We start from the raw sequence: 24,566 nt of genomic DNA, 5'->3' as shown, positions 1-24,566 counted from the left end.
TCAGTACAGTCATAAATGCCTACTATTGGGAGATACATTTAAAGACTTAAATATGAAAAATTTTTTGTCACTTCTTTAAATACAGGTTCACTCTTCATTCTATACTTTGACATAATTACTGATCTAAAGGAGTTTTTAAGTTATCAAATCATTATTTTTCAAAACCCACATTAGACAGGTCCCAAATTAATAAGATCACTCATTATTTCTGTATCTGAGGTCACTGTAAGAACATATAAATCCAATACAATAGCCATTAAGTGGAAATCTATATGCATGAAGGTTGACTCAAGCACAAAAGTGACTATAACACTGGTTTATTACTGAATCTGTTCAAAACACTTTTAATAACTGGGGGAACCAGAATGACCACATTACACCCTGGAGTGGCTGCTATAACATTGTACCATAAAGAACCATACAGACAGGGCGATGTTTATGTGTCTGGCTGCATACAAGTGCAAAAATATGAGTGCATATATATGTTTCACAGAATTTTGAATTCCTAGCCAAGTTTAGTTTAAGAAAACTCAGATAAAAAATGAAAACAGCATCTGATTAAAAGCATCTGCTCTAACCTTTGAGAGTTGTCTGTGATATCTTTGATAGACAGCCAAGTAACATTATGCCTTTCCCCCAGGGTACACATTCAAATAGTATGAATAAAGATTAGTTCTCATTCAGAAGGAGGCTGAATATTTTGCATTGAGTGTCATTAGCGTTTGTTTTTGGTTTGTTTTTTGTTTTTTTGTGCCCAGATGTCATAGGATGGACATTTGAGTCTCTTTCCTTTTCTTTTTTTAACAAGGAAGTGTAAGAAGTGATTTATCACTATTTATTCAGAAAATAGCACGTTATGATCCAAAAGTTGCCAAAACTACACTTTTTTCGTTTTTGTTGTCATTAAGAAAGGTCCAAATGCTACAGCTCTTTTTATGTTACAAAATTGAACATATTTGGAATGCAACATGAGATTTAAGTAAAGAATTAATTCAATATATCAAACGCTAAGTACTTTAACCCTCAAAATATAGAATTAATTAAGATAGAATAAATGATTCTAATCAGAATGAATAACGAACTGGCAGGTGGAAAAAGTCCTGCATTCTAAAGTCTTAACATTGCCATTGACCGTGCCTGCATCTATCATTTTCCCTTCACTTTCCCCAATCCACTAACTGGTAAAATGGGCATGTTAGCCTTTATACAAGAGGATACACCACAGGATTAATAATTAAAAGGTTGGCAAGTGCTTTTTAATTACAGTGGTTACACAATTGCCAATGAATAATAATCCCTCCATTCCAAATCCAATGCCCAGAGGTTAATTGAGTTGCCAAGGTCTCAAGCATTATCAGTATACATCTCTGTTCAGATTGCTAAATACAATATCTTTTAAATATTTATGAGGCGCCATGGCTCCAAAATCCAGCAAATTACATAAAATTATTTTTTCTTTAGCCATTCATGTAGTCAGATGAAGCGATGTAACACAACCCTGACAAGGCTGATGAAGAAAATCAGGCCTGTAGGATACTGAGAAGCAGTTTATGTGTGTAGAACTATCTCACTGAATGCTGATTTTTTATAATGATAGTTTTTAAATTAGGAGGGGAATTTTATGGTTACCCCGTGCTAAGAGATGGATTCACAATCTCCAAGCGTCAGCAATGTACACTTGGATTGTGAACTGGATTCACAATCTCCAAGTGTCAGAATAATAGCAATTATGATGCATTAGTATAATACTTTATTCTTCACTAAAAGTTTTCTATCGATTTTATTAAATAAGACAACTGTACAAAATTGTTGAGCACCTAAACATCAGTTCATTGTAATTGTAAATTTTTAAAAATTTTAAAATATGTTCAAGAAAATGAAAGGATAAGGAAAAACACTCATGCCTATAGTCCCAGCACTTTGGGAGGCTGAGGCAGGTGGATCTCCTGAGGTCAGGAATTCAAGACCAGCCTGGACAACATGGTGAAAGTCTGTCTCTACTAAAAATACAAAAATTAGCTCGGCATGAGCCTGTAATCTCAGCCACTCGGGAGGCTGAGGCAGGAGAATCGCTTGAACCCGGGAGGCGGAGGTTGCAGTGAAACGAGATCACACCACGGCACTCCAGCCTGGGAAATAGGATGAGGCTTGGTCTCAAAAAACAAAAAACCAAACAAACAAGAAAAAAGAAAATAAATTAAAACGGAAATCCATATAATGTGAAAAGAAGCAAACAACAAGAAAAAAATTCTAGCCTATAATTTTACCATTTGTGTTCTATCAGTGATAAATATGAGAGCTGGCATCCAGTAGGAAGAAGGGGTACAAAAGCAGACAAATAGACATCATGGTTATTAATTATCTTAATTCAAAGGAGGTTATTATTATTCTAGGGCTCATTCTATCCTTAAGACCCTGGTATACATATTTTAACAGCTTGGACCCATAAAACCAGAATGTCAATAATGCATTTTTTTTTTCTGTTCCATGAAATTTTTTTTCACTCATTTGATAAATACTTTAAATGAATGTAGATGCTTTATTTAGGTTAAGACAATACATTTTAAACTAACATTAATTTTTAAAATAATTTTTCCACAATAGAGTATCCTCTTTTCAATCTTCATAGGGATGAGTAGATCAATATGATCCATTTTTCTTTCAGATAAATATGTCCCTATCTAGTTTGTGTACTTATTGAACTGCAGGGGCTGTTCTAGAACTTTCATAAAACCAAATGGTATTTGGCACACTGCCTGCCACATAGCAGGATCTCTGTCAATGGAAATGCCTTTGTCCTCTCAGCTCCAGGCCACACACCCTGCCACCCTCAGAGACTTTGCACTCATTGTTCCTCTTACCTACAGACATGTTCCACTTTTGCCTGGCCTATAAAAGATAAAAAAGAAAGCAACCTCCCTGGTCTGCAAGCTTCTTGTCTACCACTGCCTTAGTTCTCTCCCTCTGTCTCACCACCCTCAACCACTTTTTAAAAACATACTGCATAATCACACCTTTATATTCTATCTAGCTCTAATCTCCACGAGGGTCATGACGGTGGAGTCCATATATATCCATTATTCATTGTAACATCTGAACAATAAAAATAAACTTGATAAATATTTGTTAAATAAAAGTCTTACCACATTTTTGTATTTATGTCATTCTGTTTTTACCATTCTATTTAAAATCTTGTTTCACATTTTGAGCTGAACCCACCTCTAAAGGTAATCTCAAGTCTCTTGTTCTTAAAGCAATTGATCCTCTTCCTCCCCAACTCTAGGTTTCCTCTTACTGCTGACCACATTGGTTTTCTTTACATTTTTCTCTTTCATATTTTCCTAGCCCGGCAGCTGAATTTGGACATTTCCTTTTACTCTATCTTTGGTTCTCTTTTCTTTCCTTCTATTTACTCACTGAGATACCACGTGCAATATTTTTCTCTTCTTCAATCACTTATGATTTGTGGTTCCTGTATTTTTGTTTTCAGTTGAGTTGGGTTGGAGGTGGAATTAAGTTTAGAGTCAGGGTAGGTCTCAGACTCAGAGTTAGGATTATATATATATATATTTTTTTGAGACGGAATTTCACTCCTCTTTCCCAGGCTGGAGTGCAACGGTGTGCAATCTTGGCCCACTGCAACTTCTGCCTCCTGTGTTCAAGCGATTCTCCAAAGCTCAGCCTCCCAAGTAGCTGGGATTACAGGCATGCACCACCACAGCCCGGCTAATTTTGTATTTTTAGGAGAGACAGGGTTTCTCCAGGTTGATCAGGTTGGTCTTGAACTCCTGGCCTCAGGTGATCCAACCGCCTCGGCCTCCCAAAGTGCTGGGACTACAGGTGTGAGCCACCGCACCCAACAAGGATTATAATTTGACTTTAATAGCTGGAATTTTAAAAAATAGGGAGCTCCTTCAGTAACTATAGGGGCTAATGCATAATACTGTTACTGGTGTTCTGTCAACAGACACATTTAAGTGCCATTAATCAGTTTAGTGATGCTCTTTAAAATAAAAGACTCTGCTCTTCTTTTAAGATTTGACTTGTTCTCCGTTGAGGAAATTGAAACACATTTTCTAATCTCTGCTGAAGTAACCCTGAAATTCTAATGTTATTTCCTATATTGCCTCAAAATTTTACCTTTATTCTCAATCTCAATTGCTTTATTAAGATTTCATTTATAGGACCTGAGTCAACATATAGTGTCAGCACTTGGGCCTTTCTTATGAAGGTTTGGGAATTGCCTGATGTGTCATGTAAAACCCTTACATTATCATTTCTCCAATGCCAGATTCTCCCTGGTACTCTGAATGTATTAAGGATGAAAGAAAGGCATTTATGCTGACATGTACAATATTACTTCAAATAAATGATGTAGGACAAATTATATCTAAAGGAGAAGAATATTAAATAATAAGCTTACATTACAATAAAAATGCAAAAAAATGAAATGTGATTTATAAATATGACTACCTTTCAGCAACTGATATTACATATGGGGTAGCTAAATTTTATAGTTCATTAATTGATTAATTTTTTGAGACAGGATCTCACTCTGTTGCCCCAGGCTGGAGTGCAATGGTGTGATCATGGCTGACTGCAGCCTCGACCTCCTGGACTCAGGTGATCCTCCCATCTCAGCCTCATGAGGAGCTGGAACTACAGGCATATGCCACCATGTCTGGCTAATTTTTGCATTATTTGTAGAAACACGGTTTTGCCATGTTGCCTAGACTGGTCTCAAACTCCTGGGCTCAAGTGATCCTCTCGCCTTGGCCTCCCAAAGTACTGGGATTACAGGCATGAGCCACGAAGCCTGGTGCAAACTTTTTAAAACAGTTTACCTTAGGATGAATGCAAGAATGTCAGTGTTGGCAGGGAAACTAGACAACATTTAGTGCAAGCCCATTCCACTAGATAAAAATCTCTTTCTCATTTAGGCAGGTTCTTTTTGATATCTGCACAGAACAAATGAGTGCAGAGAATCTGTATATCATATTTGCCTGACAACTCTCTCCAAGGAACACTAAGTACTCCTCTGGCAAGAGAAAACCTTCATGTCCTCCTCAGGCTTGAGTTGCCACCGTAGATCTTAGCAGATTTTTCCAGAACAAGATCTAATTGTGATTTATTTCCTTCTGTCAAGGCCCTTAGCACCTTTTCCTACGTATGTTTTGAAATATCCAATTGTCCTAAGCTAATGTCACGTCTTCTTTCTTTCCACTTTCAAACTTACTCTGATAAGCGTGACTTGTTGGTGCTTTTGAGTTCTCCATGCCTGAAAGCATATTCACAGTTTTATTGACTTTCAGGAAATTCTTATCACCCCCTTCACCTTACAAATCCTGTGAAACAAATATGCTTCCACAGTTTAGTGTTCTATGTGTACATCTTTGGTAGTATCTTTGAACATATGATATAGAACCAAACACAAAGCAGCAACTGACTACTCATCACTTACATCAGGAATAGTCCTAGATAACACTGTCTATTGATAGATTGGTGTGTCTTTTTTCTTATATTCCACGTGCTCCTGTCAATTCAGACACCCACACGGGATGGAGGCTCTCTCGTCCCTCATTGCCCCTCCCATTGTTTCTCAGTCGTTCTCTTGGTCTAACTTCTTTTTCCTCTGCCTTATCATGTCAAATCTCTACTTTCTGGAGAACACCACTTATTAGCTAGTTAATGGAAAGATCCAATTAAATATACTAATACAGATTTCAATTAGTGGTTTAAGATTAGTATGTTTATTTATATACTCACATAAGGCAATCTAGTTTTGAAAGAATACCCTGTTAAAACAAACAAACGAATACAAGCTGTGGTAATGTGTTTCTAATGCTGGATTTTCAGGGAAATAGTAAATCTGTTTAACTTTTCTTTTGAAATAATTTCAAAATTATGGAAAAGCTGCAATAATAGTATAAGGAACATTTGTCCTTTTACTCTTTATTCTTATTCTTCTATTTTACTCTGTGCTATGTGGTTTATCATTCTCTCTCTCTCTCTCTTTCTCTCTCTCCCTCTCCTTCTCTCTCCTTTTTCCACCACCCCAACACACACATTATTTTTTCTGAACCATGTGAGAATAAGTTGCATATCATGTTCACTTACTTCCAAATAGTGTACATTTCATACAAATAAGGACATATGTAGGTAAGTATATAGTTATCAATTTCAGGAAATTTAACATTGCTACATCGAATAAACCTTCCATATCCCAATATTATCCATTGACCCAATTATGTCCTTAGGGCATCTTTTCTTATCCAAGACAGGATCCAGGCTAGGATCACGTATTACAGGTAGGTATCATGTCCTTTAATTTTCTTTTACCTAGAATAACTCCTTAGCCTTTTAGTGTCTCTTATCACACTGATACATAGACAATGTATTCTCCTTTATCTTTTTAGTAGAACATTCCTCATCGAATATTCTTCAATTTTGGTTTGACTTTTGTTTTCTCATAATGTTTACATCCACTTACATTCTTCATGGGACACGGTGTTGGGTCCTTCTCAGTCCACTGCCTCTGGAGGCGCACAGTGTCTGCTTCTCATCTGTAATTTTTATTTTGATTACCCACTCAAGATGTTTAATTTCTCTTGTGTAAATATTATTCATTTCCCTTGCAACTAATAAGTGATTTGTAAGAGACACTTTAAGACTATACAAATTTACTTCTCCCCATCAAAACTCTCCATATCCTCTACTTTTATTACCATTAAAGTCTTATGCCAGAACTAGTATTTACTATGATGGTTGCAAATGATGACTTGAGTTCCCAACTCCAGCACCCTTCCACGTTTCCTAGTCAGAAGTTCGTATTCTACTATAAGCAAGAGGCCTCTCTTCTGCCTCATTTAATCTATCTATTGCCTGCCTATGTATGTATGTATGTATTATGTATGTATGTATGTATGTATGTATCTATCTATCTATATCTATCATCTATCTATCTGTCTGTCTACCTACCTACCTATCTATCATCTCTATAGACTTAAGCATTTCTATTTTTTTCTAAAGGTGTGCAATGCATTACTGTCCTTAACTATTTTGGTGTTCAAATTGTCCAGGTTTGACCAATATGAATTATTTCAAGTTGGCTCTTATGTAATTTTGTTATTAACCATAATTTTTCCTTTCTTTCTGGTATAACAAGGTGTGTTTAATTTAACAAGTTTCTTTCTCAACCACAACCTGGTAAAATTTTTCTAACTAGATCTGATTTCTTTTAGATGATAATTGTATTAATAATTAAAGTCTATCTTAGGTGTGCTTAGTGTTACTGCAATATTTTTGTTTCTAGATCCATCCAGCTGTCAGAGCTACTTAGTATGTAGTATGTAAGTGTATATATATATATATATATATACTCATTAACACACACATATATTTTTAAGTAGGCTTCATTCTTGTCTTCTCTCATTCCACGTATGTTTCTTATTTCCTTCATGGTGAGAACCTTGGCCCCCAACACAATTGACATATCACTCATTTGCTCAATTTACAGTACATTTAAATATGTTCAGAATTGCTTCAACCATATATACATTTCCTCATTTCTTCTTTCTTAAACAAAAGTTAACATACAATAAACGCTCTTTGTACTTTTCTTTTTTTTACTAAACAATATATCCAGCAAATCCACCCCATGTCAACTTATATTTTATCGGTTTTCTTCACAGCTGCTGTGTATCTATTTCAAATATGTAGCCTAGTTTATTCAACCAATCTATATTTGATCATAAAGATAGTTTCCAATATTTTGTAATTACAAATACAACGGCAAGAAATAACTTTTTGCATATGACTTTTTATGTTATTGGAGCTGTATAATTAGACTAAATTCCTAGTATTGAGATGGTTGGGTTGAAGAATAAATGCATTTTTAGTTCTGCTGGGTATTGCCAATCCCCCTCTATAGCTATTGTTCTATTGGACATGCTCATCAGGAGTATATGAGAATGCTGTTTCCCCAGATTCTTGCCAAAAGAGTGTATAAACAACCTTTTAGGTCTTTGCCAACCTGATTGGTGAGATACAGTATCCCCATAGAGGATTAATTTGTATTTCTCTTTTCATTTTACATTTGTATGCATGTAAACACAATTTTATATATTTTGTTTGAGTTTCCTTTTCACGTTTTTGCCTGTTTCTATATTTTCTCAATTTTAATTGGTAGATATTATAGACATGGAAATTTTCTCTGTTAGCATAAATTACACATAGATGGCAATTATAATACAAAAATAAGATTAATAAATTTAGGCATTCATCCTGCAAATAGAACAACAACAACAAAAATAATACTAACAAACAGAAAATCAAAAGCAAGTAGGAGTAGCCACCGCTTGGTTTACCTGTCATTCCCTGTGCATGCCAACTGCACACAATGATGCCTGTTTCATATGCATTCATTTCTTTTCAAACCAGAGGCAATGACATCCAAACATATTTCTTTAGAAATACCCTCTTCATCAGCAAATAATACTATGTGCTATACTAAGTATCTATGTACTAAGTGTGAGTAGATCCCGTGTATTTATATCATGCTGAATTTACATAAAGAGTAACATAATGTCCCTATATGTTGCAAGTAGGCTCTTAAGACCCTTTGCTAAGCTCTCTGGTTACCATTTCACCTGGCCCACTGGTTTTCTCCCACAATTATCTTTGGTACTAGAGAGCTATTCCAATAATAGTTCCTGGTTTCTTTCATTCCTCTTCCATCAGAGGTGTACCTTGATTCCAAGTCTGATTAACTTGTTTTTACAACTTGTCACTGAATTTTAATACACATAGGAAAAAAGCACACATAAACATACAGCTTGATGCATTTGCACAAGTGTAAGAAGCACTTAAGTCAAGAAACAAAGAATTATCAACACTTCTAAAATTTCTTTGTATCCTCTTCTAGCCATGACCCTTCAACAGAGGAAACCACCATCTAGATTACTAAGCACATAGACCCTGGTCCAGCTTGGATTGGAGATTGCCACACATCCATGCCTTTGGCACCAGTTCTTTGCCATTACACTCAGCAGCATCAAGCTGCCTCCAGGTCTGAAGGGAGGATAAGCTTTGCTGCTACAGCCAGTATTCCCAGCCTCCTTCTCATCTCCCTGTTGCTGCAAACTCTGTTGTTTTCTCTCCTATAGAAATCCTAGGCTTTTCATGTGTTCCCACACATGCCATTTTGGACAGTTTGACTTCCAATAGATGTAGGTACATGCAGTATTTCTCAATATTATTAAATATAAATTAAGATAATAAACATTATTGTTTATAAATTGTAAACCTAATTATAGCTGCATATTCCAATGTTCACTAAATTCCACAATTTGGTGGATCTGTTAACAAGTACTTACTAAGTACATTCAATAGTCAAGGCACTTTCCTAGCTGATGAGACCCAGCATTTAACAGGACAAAATAAACCCCTCAGACAACTCACCTATAATCAAAAACTATGATATCTTCTTAAATATGGTATAATAGAGAAAGCAAAGACTAGTGGGACATAAAGCCAAGGAAAGAGCCTGGTCTCTTACCTCTCAGGATCTTGTTACAGTAATTGACACAAAAAATGCTTACCAGGTAAGTACTCAGTGCATGGTGATTACTATTGGCAATGATATTTGATTTTAGTAAAAATGCCAAACATCTCTGCACTTCAATTGAATAAACTAAGAAATAGGTTAAATTCCATTAAATATCCATAGGTTTGATATTATTTGGGGGGAGACTAATAGTTAGTGTGTAGTAAGAGTTGAGAGAGTGTGTGTGTACATGTGCCTGTGTCTTATTTCACAATCAGTTATCCCAAATCCTAACATAAAATATACCTGAATAATGATATTTTGGTTTTGATTTTAAAATCTGAAACCAACATCATTGGCATTCCTGCTTACATTAAGTAAAGCTAAAGTGCAATACTTCTATTAATATTTCAAGAAAATGCTGTCATATTAAAGATATGTAATCATACCTTTTTATTTAACATATCATGTGAAAAACTCATTGGATATTCCTACTATGTCATAATCACAAAATCTTTCCAAAGGGACTGGACGTTTCTTTTGTATTGGTCTGGTTTCTTTTATCAAATACTTGTTTGTTCCAGGCTGAATGTAAAGAGCCTGAATGACTTTATGATAAATTCACAGTCTTTTTCTCTTGCTCTAGGCTGTCATACACAGCTCTGTTTTCCAATTTGTATACTGTAACAAAGCTGAAAAATACACAAACGAGACAGTCACTGTGCGTATAGAATGAACAATTGTGCTTGCTAAGTGCATAAGATAAACAACAACTTCGCCCTGGGCAACTCAGTTTTCATATCTGAAGTGGAGGGAATGTGTTTCTTAACCTTCTCTGAAGAATACTGGGAGAACTAATGAAACCTGCCATTTTCAAGCAGATACTAGTATAATCCAAATGAAATTAGCAATTCAACCTCAACTTTTAATTGGGGAAAGCTGTTTTAGCTCTGGGCGAGCTCTTTTCTTTGCTGATAGAAAAATTATCCATCATTGTTTAGAATGCATGTTTGCTGGAATCCAGTTTTTAATAAATAATTACTATATCTCAAAGAATTATATGATGTTGATAGTGTTAAATGGTGCCTAGTGCAGAATAAACTACTGTATGGAGTTTGAAAGTAGGACATGATTTTTAAGGCCAAACATTTCTTTGGGGACGGGGTGGGAGATTGATTCTTAAAGTGTCTTTGGTTCATTTGCTATCTAGGATAGAATAATTCTGAAAATGTTTCCTTGGAGTTTTGAATGTAAATAAATGATTGCAGAGAGTCATATATAAGTAGTCGTTTGATTCAAGCATATTTTCTGAGTTAATGAAGGTTGATGCACAACTCTTCCTAGAAGATAGTCTTTCTTACAAGATCATGCTTATTCTTACTTACCAGACACACCCCTATCAACACCCTAGCAATAGCAAATAACTTTTAATGTCATAACTTTATAAAGTACTCGCCTACTAGTTGTTATGAATTTAATTTTGTCCCCCCAAAATTCATATGTTCATGTTCCAACCCCCAAGGTCTCAGAATGTTACCATATTTGGAAACAGGGTCTTTGCATGTATAGTTAATATGAGGTCATACCAGAGTAAAGTGGATTCTAAACAAATAAATTTTTTGTAAAATGAATGCCATATAAAATGAAAAACAAGGCCAGCCACAGTGACTCATGCCTACAATCCTAACACTTTGGGAGGCCGAGGTGGGAGGACTGCTTGAGCTCAGGAGTTCAAGACCCACCTGGACAACAAAGTGAGACCCATCACTACAAAAAAAAAAAAAAAATTAAAACTATCTGGGCATGGTGACATGCACCTGTAGTCCCAGCTACTCAGAAGGCTGAGACAGAGGATCCATGGGTTCAGGAGTTGGACCTTGCAGTAAGCTATGATCACATCACTGCACTCTAGCCTGGGTGACAGAGCAATACCATCAAAACACACACACACACACACACACACACACACACACAGAAGAAAGATGATATAAAGCAACACAGGGAGAAGATAACCACCTGCGAGCCAAGGAGAGAGTCCTGGAGCAGGCTGTTCCCTCACCTCCCTCAGAGGAGGAGCCAACCGTGCCAACACCTCAATATTGGACTTCTGGCCTCCAGAACTGTGAGAGAGTAAATTTCTGTTGTTTGAGCCACCGAGTTTATGGTACTTTATGATGGCAGCCCTAGCAAACTAATACAGTAGGTAAATAGTGCTTTCTTTAAAAATTGAAAACAGCAACACCAACAATAGCATTAAAGACCAAGATCTTCTAACTTTTAAGCTCTGTGATCTTAGGTAAGATCCTGAACCTCAATTTTTGTATTGAAAATTAGAAAAAAGGCCAGGTGCAGTGGCTCATGCCTGTAATTCCAGCACTCTGGGAGGCCGAGGCTAGTGAATCACCAGAGGTCAGGAGTTCAAGACCAGCCTAGCCAATATGGCAAAACCCGACCTCTATTAAACATACAAAAATTAGCCGGGTGTGGTGGCAGGTGCCTGTAATCCAAGCTACTCAGGAGGCTGAAGCAGGAGAATCGCTTGAACTTGGGAGGCAGAGGTTGCAGTGAGCAGAGATTGGGAAACTGCACTCCAGCCTGGGTGACAGAGCGAGACTCTGTTTCAAAAAAATAAAAATAAAAAATAAATAAAATAAAATACCAACATCTTATATACAAGTGCTATATTACAGTTTAAATGCAGAGATCACTAAGTTTCACATTGCCTGTGAAAGGAATGGCTGACCAGGGCCATAGTGGCAAGGAACACAGGCTGGTTAGTTAGGCGGCTTTGGTTTCCTATCCTAGCTCCACTGTTTGATTAGTTTAGTTTAGTTTATTTTTATTTTTATTTTTATTTTATTTTGGGGGTATGTTCCTTAAAACAGGAAATGTGATATTTATTCAACCATTACAATTTTTTTTTGCTTTCATACAGAGATATATTGTGAAATGATTACCATAATAAGTTAGTTAACACATCCATTACCCAGTCCCACCGTGTACCCCAGGGAAAGTTGTACTTTCTCTAATCCTCAATTTCTGCAGCCAAAAATAGGGCTTAATCATAAAAATAATAATCTATATCCTCACATATTAGTTGTTTTTAAGATTAAATGATATAAAGCACATTAAACACTTAAGGAACCCCCAATAAGTGTTGGTTGGCTGTTATTATTTATTAATTTGTGCAGCTGAAGTTTTCTGAATTTCTCTGCTAAATCACAGGAGTTTTCACAGACATCTTCCAAGCTGCATATTAATATCATTATAAAGCATTTAAATGGCAATTACAATAGGCCTATTCACTGTCTCATCAAAATATATTAGTGAAGTTCATCGGAGAAATGCAGATACTTATCTCAAACATTATTTTCATTTGGAAATGGACAGAATTTTTTCTAGAAGCCAAAGTCTATTCTCTACTCTTGCTCTAGACTTCTGAAAAGGCATAGATGGTGAATGAACCTTTCAGACAGCCTGTCAGCACTATATCTTTTTGCCAGAACGATCATTTCACTGCAGCCTATAATTAAGCTAGTTAACTCAAGCAAACCAAATTTATTTGCCAAGACATTTTAACATTCTAGTAGTTCTCTCCCAAAGTCATCATTGACTAAATTAGCTACATGGAAAACAGTATGCATAAGTGAAACACATAGAATGGGTATCTTCACGGTGTCCAGGGGCATAAGCATCCTGAAAGCTGTGCAAGACGACCCGGGCTTTTGTTTAAAGTTATTGTAGTGATTTTTGCTGTCCTTCCAATTAAAATATATTATTCTCAAGGCTAGACCTACTATTAACTACTTACTTGCATTCTTTATATCACTTTGAATACAGTATTCGAGAAACATTAATGATAGCATTCGTAATAATACTGATAAATAGGAGAAAGTGAAACAAGAGGAAGATAAGAAGAGACTATATTTATGGGGCATTGTTCTAAACAATTTATTTTTGATTAATTTATTTCTCACAAAAATCGCATAAGGTAAATACAATTATATTGCTTTTACACCTAAGGCAACTAAGACCCACAGTAGGTTGATTAAAATAGTTAAATACACACCACGAGAAAGTGTTGGAGCAGAGTTCAGATATTTGAGGTCCGGTCCAGAGCCCATGCTATCTTGTTCTATAAATATCGTGTATGTATTCAATAGTATTTTCAATTAGTCAAAATGAGCAAGGGTTCATTATAGTAATGGAGCTTCTTGCTGAACCAAAATAAGCATTTGGCTCCATATTCAGTAGTGAGGTCAGTATACCCGGATTCAAGGTTCCAGTTTAAGGGACATCATGGTTCTCAGCCTCAGCTTATTCATCTACAGAATGAGATACTTCAGTTCAGTTGTAAACTCATAAACATCTGTTTTGTGCTCTGCAGTGAGCTCTATATGATGAATGGCACAGAGATAAAAATGTGTCCTAGGCGACTGCATAAACTCTAAGGTTCTTCCAAAATTAGATATTTACATTATATAAATTAAGCATTACTGATTCACAGGATATAATTTCAGAGTTTTTTTTTATTTTAAAAAGTCAGCTTTTCGCTGGGTGCAGTGGCTCACCCCTATAATCCCAGCACTTTGGGAGGCCTAGGTGGGTGTATCACTTGAGGCCAGGAGTTCAAGGCCAGCCTGGCCAACATGGTGAAACCCCGTCTCTACGTCTCTACTAAAAATACAAACATTAGCATGGGATGGTGGTGCATGCCTTTTATCCCAGCTACTCGAGAGGCTGAAGCAGGAGAATCCCTTGAACTTGGGAGGCAGAGGTTGCAATGAGCTGAAATCGCTCTACTGCACTCAAGCCTGGGCAACAGAGCGAGATTCTGTCTCTAAATAAATAAATAAAGGTCAGCTTTTTATTTTGTTGCATATCAGAAAGTCAGGAAAAACGCAGTTATTTATAGAATCCCACTCTCCATTCCTACCTATTTCAGCAGAAGATTCATCTGCTTGGAATGACTTCCTGCCCCTCTTCTCTGAGTGACCAACTCCTTACCTATTTAGCCAATAGTAGGTAGCTCCAAAGAAGCCTTTGCTGGACCCAACCACTCTGAATAAGACAGCTTTCTTAGTGTTCCCAAAACAACCTAGGCAAGCACCTCTCTATTTGAACAGTCATACAATATACTTATAAATGTATATGTTTAGCCTTATCACTAGTTTATTGACCCCTAGAAGACAGCAATTATGCTTGTGTCTTGGTCTGTTTATCCCTAGCCTCAATAAGTAGTAGGTGCTCAGTGAGTGCCTATTTATCAAAGCTCACTCTTTTTTCACGATAAATCTGTCTGCAATTTGCACTGTAAATTCTAGTTATTCTAATTCTACCTTCTGGTTTGGAAACACAAATGCTGATGCTTATTCCTCTTTCTCGTGAGAGTTCTTCAAATATCAAAAGCAACACACTCTATCTTGGAGGTATATATGAATCACTTGTGAGTCTTGCTAAACTGTAGATTCTGATCAGTAGATCTGGGTTAAGCCTCTGAGATTCTACATCTCTGACAAGCTCCTGGATGTTCCTGGTGCAGCTGATTTCTCCTTTCACGGCTAACCAGCATAAACTGTTTTAGTTAATACTTATAAGCCTATTTTCAAGTCTTCTTATCCTACCCTTTTCAGTTGGCCTAAGAAGACATAGAGAAGTACTGTAGACAAAAATGGGTTATTTCTTTCCAAAGTTAACGCACTTTATCAAGTGAATTTATTAAACTAAGTCTAATGAAAACATCCTAGTCATATTTTCACTGAAGTTTCATTTAAAAATATATATCTGAAAAAACTTTCCAGGCACAATTCATATGACAAGGCATAGGACTCGATGTGATAATAAGTAGGCCCATGATTTGAATGGCATAAATTAGCATTCTCAATTATACTTACAAATGAGTCATTTGTCATTCCAGGCTGGGAAACAGAGATGTATGTAATGCAGTACACACACCAATACACTAATAGAAAAACGTTATTATAAAGTGGAAGTAACAGGCTATTTTAAATTTTCAAGAAAAGAGCCAATATACTATGTTAATGCACCTAGAAATCACAAATGTATAAAATAATTGAGTGATTAATATGTTCCAGACATTGCTCTAAACCCTTTGTTTGACTTTTTCTCTTAATACCTACAACCTCCATTGAGGTAAATACTATTCAGGTAAGTGACTAGAGCCATTTTACAGGTTGGGAACTTTAGGCACAGAAAGCTTAAAGAATCTGCGTGAAGATACACAGATCTATGTTACCAAAATTGTATAATCTGCCTAGGTGGTCTGATTCCAGAGTGTAACATAGAATTACTCATTCCATGGCCTCTCAGGCGTCTCCAGGCACATAAGAAGCATGATTTACTGTGCCCTAAATTTCCCAAAATAAGCATACTAGTATTCCTCTAAGTTACCACTTGAGCAGAGTAGAAACATACATCTTAAAAGAAGGAACTGACATCTTATTCAAATTATTTGTAGGTACCCATTTATCAACACATTATATAACTATGTATTTACTTGGAGTTATTTAGCCTCAGGTAACCTAAATCCAACCTTGACACGATAAAAAAAATTAGCATTGAGTTCAATGTAAAAAAAATTAGCATTGAGTTCAACGTAAAAAAAATTAGCATTGAGTTCAATGTAAAATAAAACACCTGAAAATATTAGTATAATTGATAACAAATCTTGTTTCATGGATACTTTAAACATTAGAAGAATAATTACATATATCCTATTTTATCTCATAGATGAAAAATACATTATACTGTGAAGAACTATATACTGTTATTTTACAGCCTGTAAGAAATCTTATGAGATTATAACATTTTCCTTTATCTCATAATATATGCCAATAATATATTCAATATTATCAACAGCATCTTGTTTTTATCTTCCAAATTTTAGAAAAATATTAAACACATAACCATATTTGTTAGAACAGTTCTATTTATGTACAATACTGAGTCTCAGAAATTGTCCCAAGAAACCTCATGACCTCTGAAAATGAGAATCTCACCATACAAATGTGTATTTAGAAAGGTGATCAAAATTCACTAGTAGAGGCATTACAGTATATGCAAAAGGATCTGGAATATCCACTCAACTTATTAAAATTCATGAGACTTTAAAAATATTATCCAGCCTAAGAGGAGTATAAACAGAAAAATCTATTTCACAGAAATAAGGAGCTTATTCTGAAATCGCCTTGGAAATTGTTTTTTTTTCTATACAAGTTCTGAAGATTTTTACCCCATTTATATCAAAGATAATTTTAGAAAGTGTTTGATGCAGATTATTCTGATGTGTTTTATTTCTCAATAAGCTATCTATAAAATTATTATGAATATGTCTGCCTGATCCTTTACCCAAATAACTGATGGCAGCAAGAATGTAGATGTTTACATAAAGAAGCAAGGGTAATACTCGTCTATTGGGGAAAAGAATCACATTCATGTCCTAAGTGAAGTAGAAGTTATTATCCGATGGAAGATGTAGGGGCAGGCGACAGGATGGTTGTCATTCTGACTTTCGCATGCAGACAAAATTCTAGATATTTTGAAAGAATCTAAGTACACCATTGAACTGTAACACAATGGCATTTATGTTTTATATTTATACTGGGAACAGATTTTTAAGTGATTTGGAAAATTAGTGCAACCACTATAACAAATGGCTGAAAAGAAAGGACAGAACAATCCATTCATTTCTAAACAGTGTCCCCTTAAATGGCTCATTGGACACAAGGCCATCATGATGGCAACAGATAATTTGTTACAAGCACTGCAATGGCAACCGGCACAGAGCTAGGTCTACCAGTCATGCCTTACTGACCCAGCCTGCACTGCACTATCTAAACATGTATTTACCATTTGTTAATCAGAAATTATGACAGAGATTTGCACACATTCTACCTCCAACTTTAAGTAACATTTCCTTAATCTAAAATATTGTCAGATATTTTCAATCATGAATAAGAGTAAAAAGAGGTAAAGTGAATCTGAAAAGCATAGAGGGTGACTAAAAATTCTGAAAATTGTGATTACTGACTATTGTCACTGAAAAAACATACTAAACTAGATTTGGAGAATGCTTCTAAAATTGGGAATTGATGACACACGTTTCTAATCTTTATAGCTTGAAAAATTTCTTTACTTACATAATCTCACTTAAATATATCAATAGGAATTATATCTACTTCTCAGATTAGGATTTTAGGAACAGAGAAATAAAGTCAGATCTCCAAGTTTATAAAACAAACAAATGAAACAAGATACATGAATTCAGACCTTTCAACTCCGTATCTTGGCTTTCACTTGCCTGATGGCTAATTACAGGCTAACTCAAAAGGATGTTTTTGAGAACTTTTATTTTATAAATACTGGTTGATGGAATATGTAATTAAAAAGAAAGTAGGGAATACGTGGTCCAGCTTATGCCTTGATATTCAGAAAATACAAATGTTTCATAAATGAAACTGCCAACTATTGTATTTGTCTTCTAGATTTTTGAAATGTTTTAAATTTATTGAAACAATTATGTGTATGCATTTGTACATGGGAAAAGCATATATGTGACAAAGAGATCTAGGTTTTGAAAATAAGTAATCTATTTAATATTTCTTAGATAATATGAATTTATTTATCCCTATATTCTTGATAAGTATCTAACCATATAATTTAAATATGATAAAACAGCTGTGTTCTGTAGAATTCTCCATTTAATAGATGCAGTGGTAACAAATTTCAGTCTAACACCTACTTAAAATTAACAAAATGGATCAAAACTGTTTTTAAAAATAACTGAGAATATACAAGCATGTTTTCATGATTAGGAAGTGTTTTTTAAAGAAAAACAAAAACTGCGCTCATATGACTGGTAAATTTGTAGTATGTTACTATCCTACAAAATCATAGTGGTGTGTAAAGAAGGCATCCACTGCTTTTACTCCAGTTTCCTATTTTGGCTCTGAATATCTGCATTCAAAATCCAGTAATTGAATTTCCCAAGCAAAACAGGCCTCTTAGCAAAAGCCTGCTGGAATTCTTATTTAATATAATGTTTAATGGACTTCTGATACAAAATGCTTATACAGAATATTTCCTCTCTCTCTCTCTAACAGATTATACTTAGGAAACTTGAAAACATCTCAAGATAATCATGCAAATTAGAGTTGGTGGAGTATGTAGACGTAATGATTTTTTGGGCAATTTTATTTACCTTTTACATTGGAAAAGAGGTTCTAAGTAGAAGGAAATTATATTGTAAAATATAAAGAATTCTATTATGCTCAGTATCATCAAAGAGGAATGGAAGGTTTGACTAGTCAAGCCCATTTAGAAACTCAGATCTTTGAATATTAAATATTCAGATAAACCATTCTTTAGGAATCTTTTCAGGAGCCATTCTCACTCCCTAATGCAAGATTCATGACTCTAAAACCTTGTGAAACTGTCATAATTCGCTTATATATGACTTGTTCTTTGCTTATTTTAATATATTATCCAATAGTGATAAAATAACTCGGAATGTCCATATGAACATTTAATAAGAATACTATAAAAAATTACTTATGTTGTCCATTTCCTCAACAATCAGAAAAAACATAACCATGGACATTTGTTTAAAATTATATTCATGTGATTTAATATACATTATCTTCTATATTTCTCAGGTAAACAATCATTATAAAATGGATAGTAAAAACAATTTCAAAAATACATAAATTTTTACATCTTGTAAGGTGTTTTCCATCAAAAAGCCATCCAGTCTTCTCTATATCAGAATTCTCTTCAAGTCCAGTATACATAATGTTAAGCAGTAGTGGATTAAAAAACTCTAGTATTTAATACCATTTTTAATAAACTTAATCCCCAAGAGTACTTTTTGTTGAAATTTGTAAATGCTAAATTTTAATCTCTTAATGAATGATAAGACGTAGCCCTAAAATATTCAAGAATTTTTAGAAGTCAACGAACTTTATCTCTTTTAGAATACGTCAAAGGATTGGACTCTTTTTTTTTTTTTTTTTGTATTAGTAAGGATTAAAACATTTCTGTCACAGATTATTAAATAATGTAATCATTATGTGGCAGGCTTATTGGTACTTAAATATATTTTGCAATATTTAGATTGTGTCTCTGATATGGTTTGGGTCTGTGTCCCCACCAAAATCTCATGTCAAATTGTAATCCCCAGTGTTGGAAGAGGGGCCTGATAGTAGGTGATTGGATCACGGGGGTGGACTTCCCGCTTGTTGATCTCCTGACAGTGAGTGAATTCCCAGGAGATCTGGTTGTTTAAAAGTGTGGGACAGGCCGGGCGTGGTGGCTCGTGCCTGTAATCCCAGCACTTTGGGAGGCCGAGGCAGGCAGATCACAAGGTCAGGAGATGGAGACCATCCTGGCTAACTCGGTGAAACCCCGTCTCTACTAAAAATACAAAAAATTAGCCGGGCGTGGTGGCGGGCGCCTGTAGTCACAGCTACTTGGGAGGCTGAGGCAGGAGAATGGCGTGAACCCGGGAGGCGGAGCTTGCAGTGAGCCGAGATTGCGTCACTGCACTCCAGCCTGGGCGAAAGAGCGAGACTCCGTCTCAGAAAAAATAAAAAAGTGTGTGACACCCCCGTCTCTTTCTTCCTCCTGCTCCCGGCATGTAAGACATGCCTGCCTCCCCTTTGCCTTCTGCCATGATAGTAAGTTTCTTGAGGCCTCCAAAGCCATGCTTCCTATACAGCCTGTGGAAACGTGAGTCAATCAAAACTCTTTTCTTCGTAAATTACCCAGTCTCAGGTATTTCTTAACAGCAGTACAAGAACAGACTAACATAGTCTCCAACTTGTTTTGATTTTTAAAATTTTATAATTAGCTCACTACTAATAATCACTCATCATGTAGCATACTGATTTTTAATAAGAAACACAATATTTAAAAGGAAGAAACAAAGTGAACACCAGAAAGCGAGAAGACAATAAAAATGCACCTTTATCCCCTTAAGATGGAGAGCCCTATACGTAGACCCAGCATACCTTCATAATTTGTGATATTTTCACTACATGACATCCTTGTCTCCCCGACTCAACCATTATTATTCTATGTAATATCAAGAGTCCAAGGCCAGGTGCAGTGGCTCACGCCTGGAATCCCAGCACTTTGAGAGGCCAAGGCAAGTAGATCACCTGAGGTCAGGAATTCAAAAGCAGACTGACCAACCTGGTGAAACCCTGTCTCTACTAAAAATACAAAAAAATTTAGCCAGGCATGGTGGTGGATGCCTGTAATCCCAGCTACTCGGGAGGCTGAGGCAGGAGAATGGCTTGAATCCAGGAGGCGGAGGTTGCGGTGAGCCAAGATCGCACCACTGCACTCCAGCCTGGGCAACAAGAACAAAATTCCGTCTCAAAAATAAAAAATAAAAAAAAAGACTCCAAGACAAGCTGAGCAATTTTATCCTCCTTAGCCTTTTTTCCTTATGTCTCTGCATTTAGCCGTCCTTAACTGTTCAGTATTTGACAGATACATTAAAGTTCAAGTATTTTAGCAGCTATCTTTATTACTATCTTGGCACATTATGAGAGGAGAGGAGATTTGAACACTCTTAATTTTGAGACGAAGACTTTACAAATACAAAAATGTGAACAGTATTTCTGTTCTGATATAGAGAACAGTATTTCAGAGTCTGACTTGTAACCCCTCTAGCAATTTTACCAACATGCTCATTTGATCTTAGTTTAGAAACCATAGAAAGTTAGAAAATAATGAGTGCTCTGGGTGTTAGAAGAGTCTGTGATCCAAGCCTTCACTGTTTACTCTCAGTTGTTTGGTCTGCTGTTTGGTTGGTTGGCCACTTGATTTCTCCCTCCCCTTCCCCCCACCCAACCCCCTTACTCCTCCGTCTTCCCCTCTCTCTCTCTGCCAAATTTTAAGGACAACCCTTTCAAATTTTCTGTTCTCCTCTTCATTTTCAGCATATACTTCCTCTATCCCCTTCTTAACTGTAGACTGAAAACCAATCTAAACTATGTATTCGGTGTTCACTGTACATTAGAATCACCATCGGAGCTTTAAAATCCCAAAGCCCAGGCTGCACCTTAGACCAACTAAATTCAAGTCTCTGGGGTTGGGACACAAGGGTCTATATGTTTTAAAGTTCTCTAGCTAATTCTACTGTGTATTCAGGCTTGATAAGCACTTCTCTATAAATTATGCCCGAGGATTTGAATTATCTCAATTGCGAGATGAAGACATTTTAGAAAGAGGCATTTTTCCCACTACTTGCTTTCTGTAACGTATACATCCTAATACACAAATATTCTTTCCATATAATTATGACTTGAAAGGAGTTATTTCTAAAGTTCTACTTAAGTAGACACATTTTTTATTATCAGGACATTATATCCTTATTTCACATACTGCTGTAGAAATGAACATCCACTTTAGCTAGAAATTATAAACTCTTGTTACTTAGAAAAAACAATTGGGGACTTTTAAAATACAAAGTCTACAAGAGTGATTCATGATAAAGTTAAAGATACCCAGCACTCTAACTAATACTGTGAAGGACATGATTTTAAAAGTGACCCCTTTCCTCTTCCTTCTTTTCCCCCTTCCCCTTTCATCCTCTCCCTTTCCTCCTCCTCGTCTTCTTTTTCTTCTTCTTCTTCTGGTTTAATATTGATGACAGCACTTGATTTTGGTCATGCCTGCTTTTTAAAATAATTAAACCAAAGTAGAATTTTAATTCTAATTTAAATTTTACTGTTAAATAATTTATTCAAATTATTATGTGGTGAATATTTGATTGAATATATACAACTTTTTAAGTTAATAGAGACGTTTTAAGAACAAATGGGTTAAGCTTTATTCTCTTCTTTCATAATAAAGGAATAAAGTGAACATAGATCTGTAATAAGTGTTTAAGACACTATTATAAAATGGACAAGTTCTTTTCTTAACATCTATCACTGCTGTTACTTCTCTAAATTATATTCTTCATAATTTCAATATTTTCCTTCAATTGAAGATCGCTGTCTTCAGAAAAGTTATCAGTATCATTAATCACTATTTCAACTTACGTGATTCTGGTCTTATTGATCCGGGTTTGCCTTTCATCTACGTGCTTTAAAACTTCCTCAGGTGATTCAAATTCATAGTCCAGATCTAGAATCATTGCTTTAACCATTGGATAGAAATTACAGCCTGAAGAAACTTTCTTCCATCAACAATGATGAATAGTTTCCCAATGATTTGAATACATAAATATTGATAACTATACATGCTTAGTAAATCCTGTACCATTTTCTAATATTTCCAATCCAATTCTGTGTCTTTGCTTTCCTGCCAATGACTTACCCAGATATTCCCATCTTGATGATAGGGTTTCCAATTTCTCCCTGTGTCGCTGTAGAGCATCCGGTATTGGGTCACCCAATCTGAGCTGCTATACCTTCCTTGGGTTGCAATGGCACTGATCTGCTTCCGATTGCCAAAGTCAACCTGAAGCCATTGATAATGGTCGCTGTCTGATGGAGACCATCCCCCAGCACCTGAAGATGGGCAGAGGTAAGATGGGAAAATGAATATTTAAATTTGAACTTGTACAACTGACAATGGAATATTCTACGTATCTTAATTGGCCTTGGCAGTGCTCTATTTCACAGATATATTATGAAATATCCTTTATAGATGCCATTGGGACTTCAACTAATATTCTTCCAGCTGGTAACATTGATTCTTTAACCTCTTTATGGTGTAATTATGTGCTCATTTTCTCCTGAGCAAATGTCTTCATAATTCCTCAATTAGATCTTATTAGTACATGTCAAAGTCTAATTGGCTGAGGGTTGACCAATTTACCATAAACTCTTCAGCTAAAATCATGAGAAAAATGTATGTAACTATCCAATTTTTTCTGTCATGTAAACTTTATCATTTAATAAATTATAAATTAAAAACAAGCAATTATACACAATTCTAAAATATATTTTTCTTGTGAAGTAAAGTAGAAAAATATTTGCAATTCTTAAAATGAACCTAATCTTACATTAATTTCCTGTACCACTGAGAGGTACAGGGAAGTATATAGGAAATCAGGCAGAATGTTTATTTAACACTTAGAAGATATACAGTCAATACCTCTTGTAAGTCATATTTCTAGAAAAATTAGATACTAAACAAAGTTAAATCTCTTTTGGCAAAATATAAGAATTGCTTAGCAAATAGTAAGAATGTAAGAACATTTGTTAGAAAAATGGCACTCATATAGATCAATATTCTTAATTTACAGTAATATTTAAAATAACTAGGGTTGTACACAAAATAAGTTACAGAAAATATGGCATAATGTTAGTGCTAAGAGGCACTATAATTTTTACAGTGAGTTCAGCTACTAAAGAGAATAAATGATATAAAAATATTCAATAGATTATCCAATGCACAGTATATCAAAACGTGTGTACTATTTTTTAAATAAGGAATTTAAAGGCTGGCAAAATAATTTATTCTATGAGGACGTTCATAATAAGAATCATTTCATAAATCATCACAGATATTCAAATAATAATGGTTACATGGCCTATTTTTGCTTAAAACTATGATAGAATAGCTTTTTTTAAAATTACAAAACTAAAAAATATATAAAATAACTGTTTGACTGGGCGCAGTGGCTCACGCCTGTAATCCCAGCACTTTGGGAGACCAAGGCAGGTGGATCACCTGAGGTCAGTAGTTGGAGATCAGCCTGGCCAACATGCTGAAACCCCGTTTCCTCTAAAAATACAAAAATTAGCCAGGCGTGGTGGCAGGTGCCTGTAATCCCAGCTACTGGGAAGGCTGAGGCAGGAGAATTGCTTGAACCTGGGAGGCGGAGGTTGCAGTGAGCCAAGATGGTGCCATTGCACTCCAGTTTGAGTGACAGAGTGGGACTCCATCTCAAAAAATAAAATAAAATAAAAATTTAAAAAATCACTGTTTTAGGGACTGGACAATGGGCAGTGCAGAACGTGATCCATAAAATAAGATAAAC

The 24,566-nt window shown here is 35.5% G+C and overlaps 1 protein-coding gene across 1 annotated transcript in view; it reads right to left on the bottom strand.

The window, feature by feature from the left end:
- Positions 1-24,566, bottom strand: part of CNTNAP2 (contactin associated protein 2) — a 2,297,635-nt gene that overhangs the window by 1,545,390 nt on the left and 727,679 nt on the right. Inside the window, exon 3 of the mRNA XM_003820514.5 lies at positions 22,895-23,088. Within this exon, the coding sequence (XP_003820562.5) occupies positions 22,895-23,088 (194 nt within the window). The remainder of the gene's footprint in view (positions 1-22,894; positions 23,089-24,566) is intronic.

This window comes from Pan paniscus, chromosome 6, assembly GCF_029289425.2.
Source record: "Pan paniscus chromosome 6, NHGRI_mPanPan1-v2.0_pri, whole genome shotgun sequence".
Classification (NCBI taxonomy): Eukaryota; Metazoa; Chordata; class Mammalia; order Primates; family Hominidae; genus Pan; species Pan paniscus.
The sequence above is the reverse complement of the archived record's forward strand: the minus strand, read 5'-3'. Positions and strand labels throughout refer to the sequence as shown.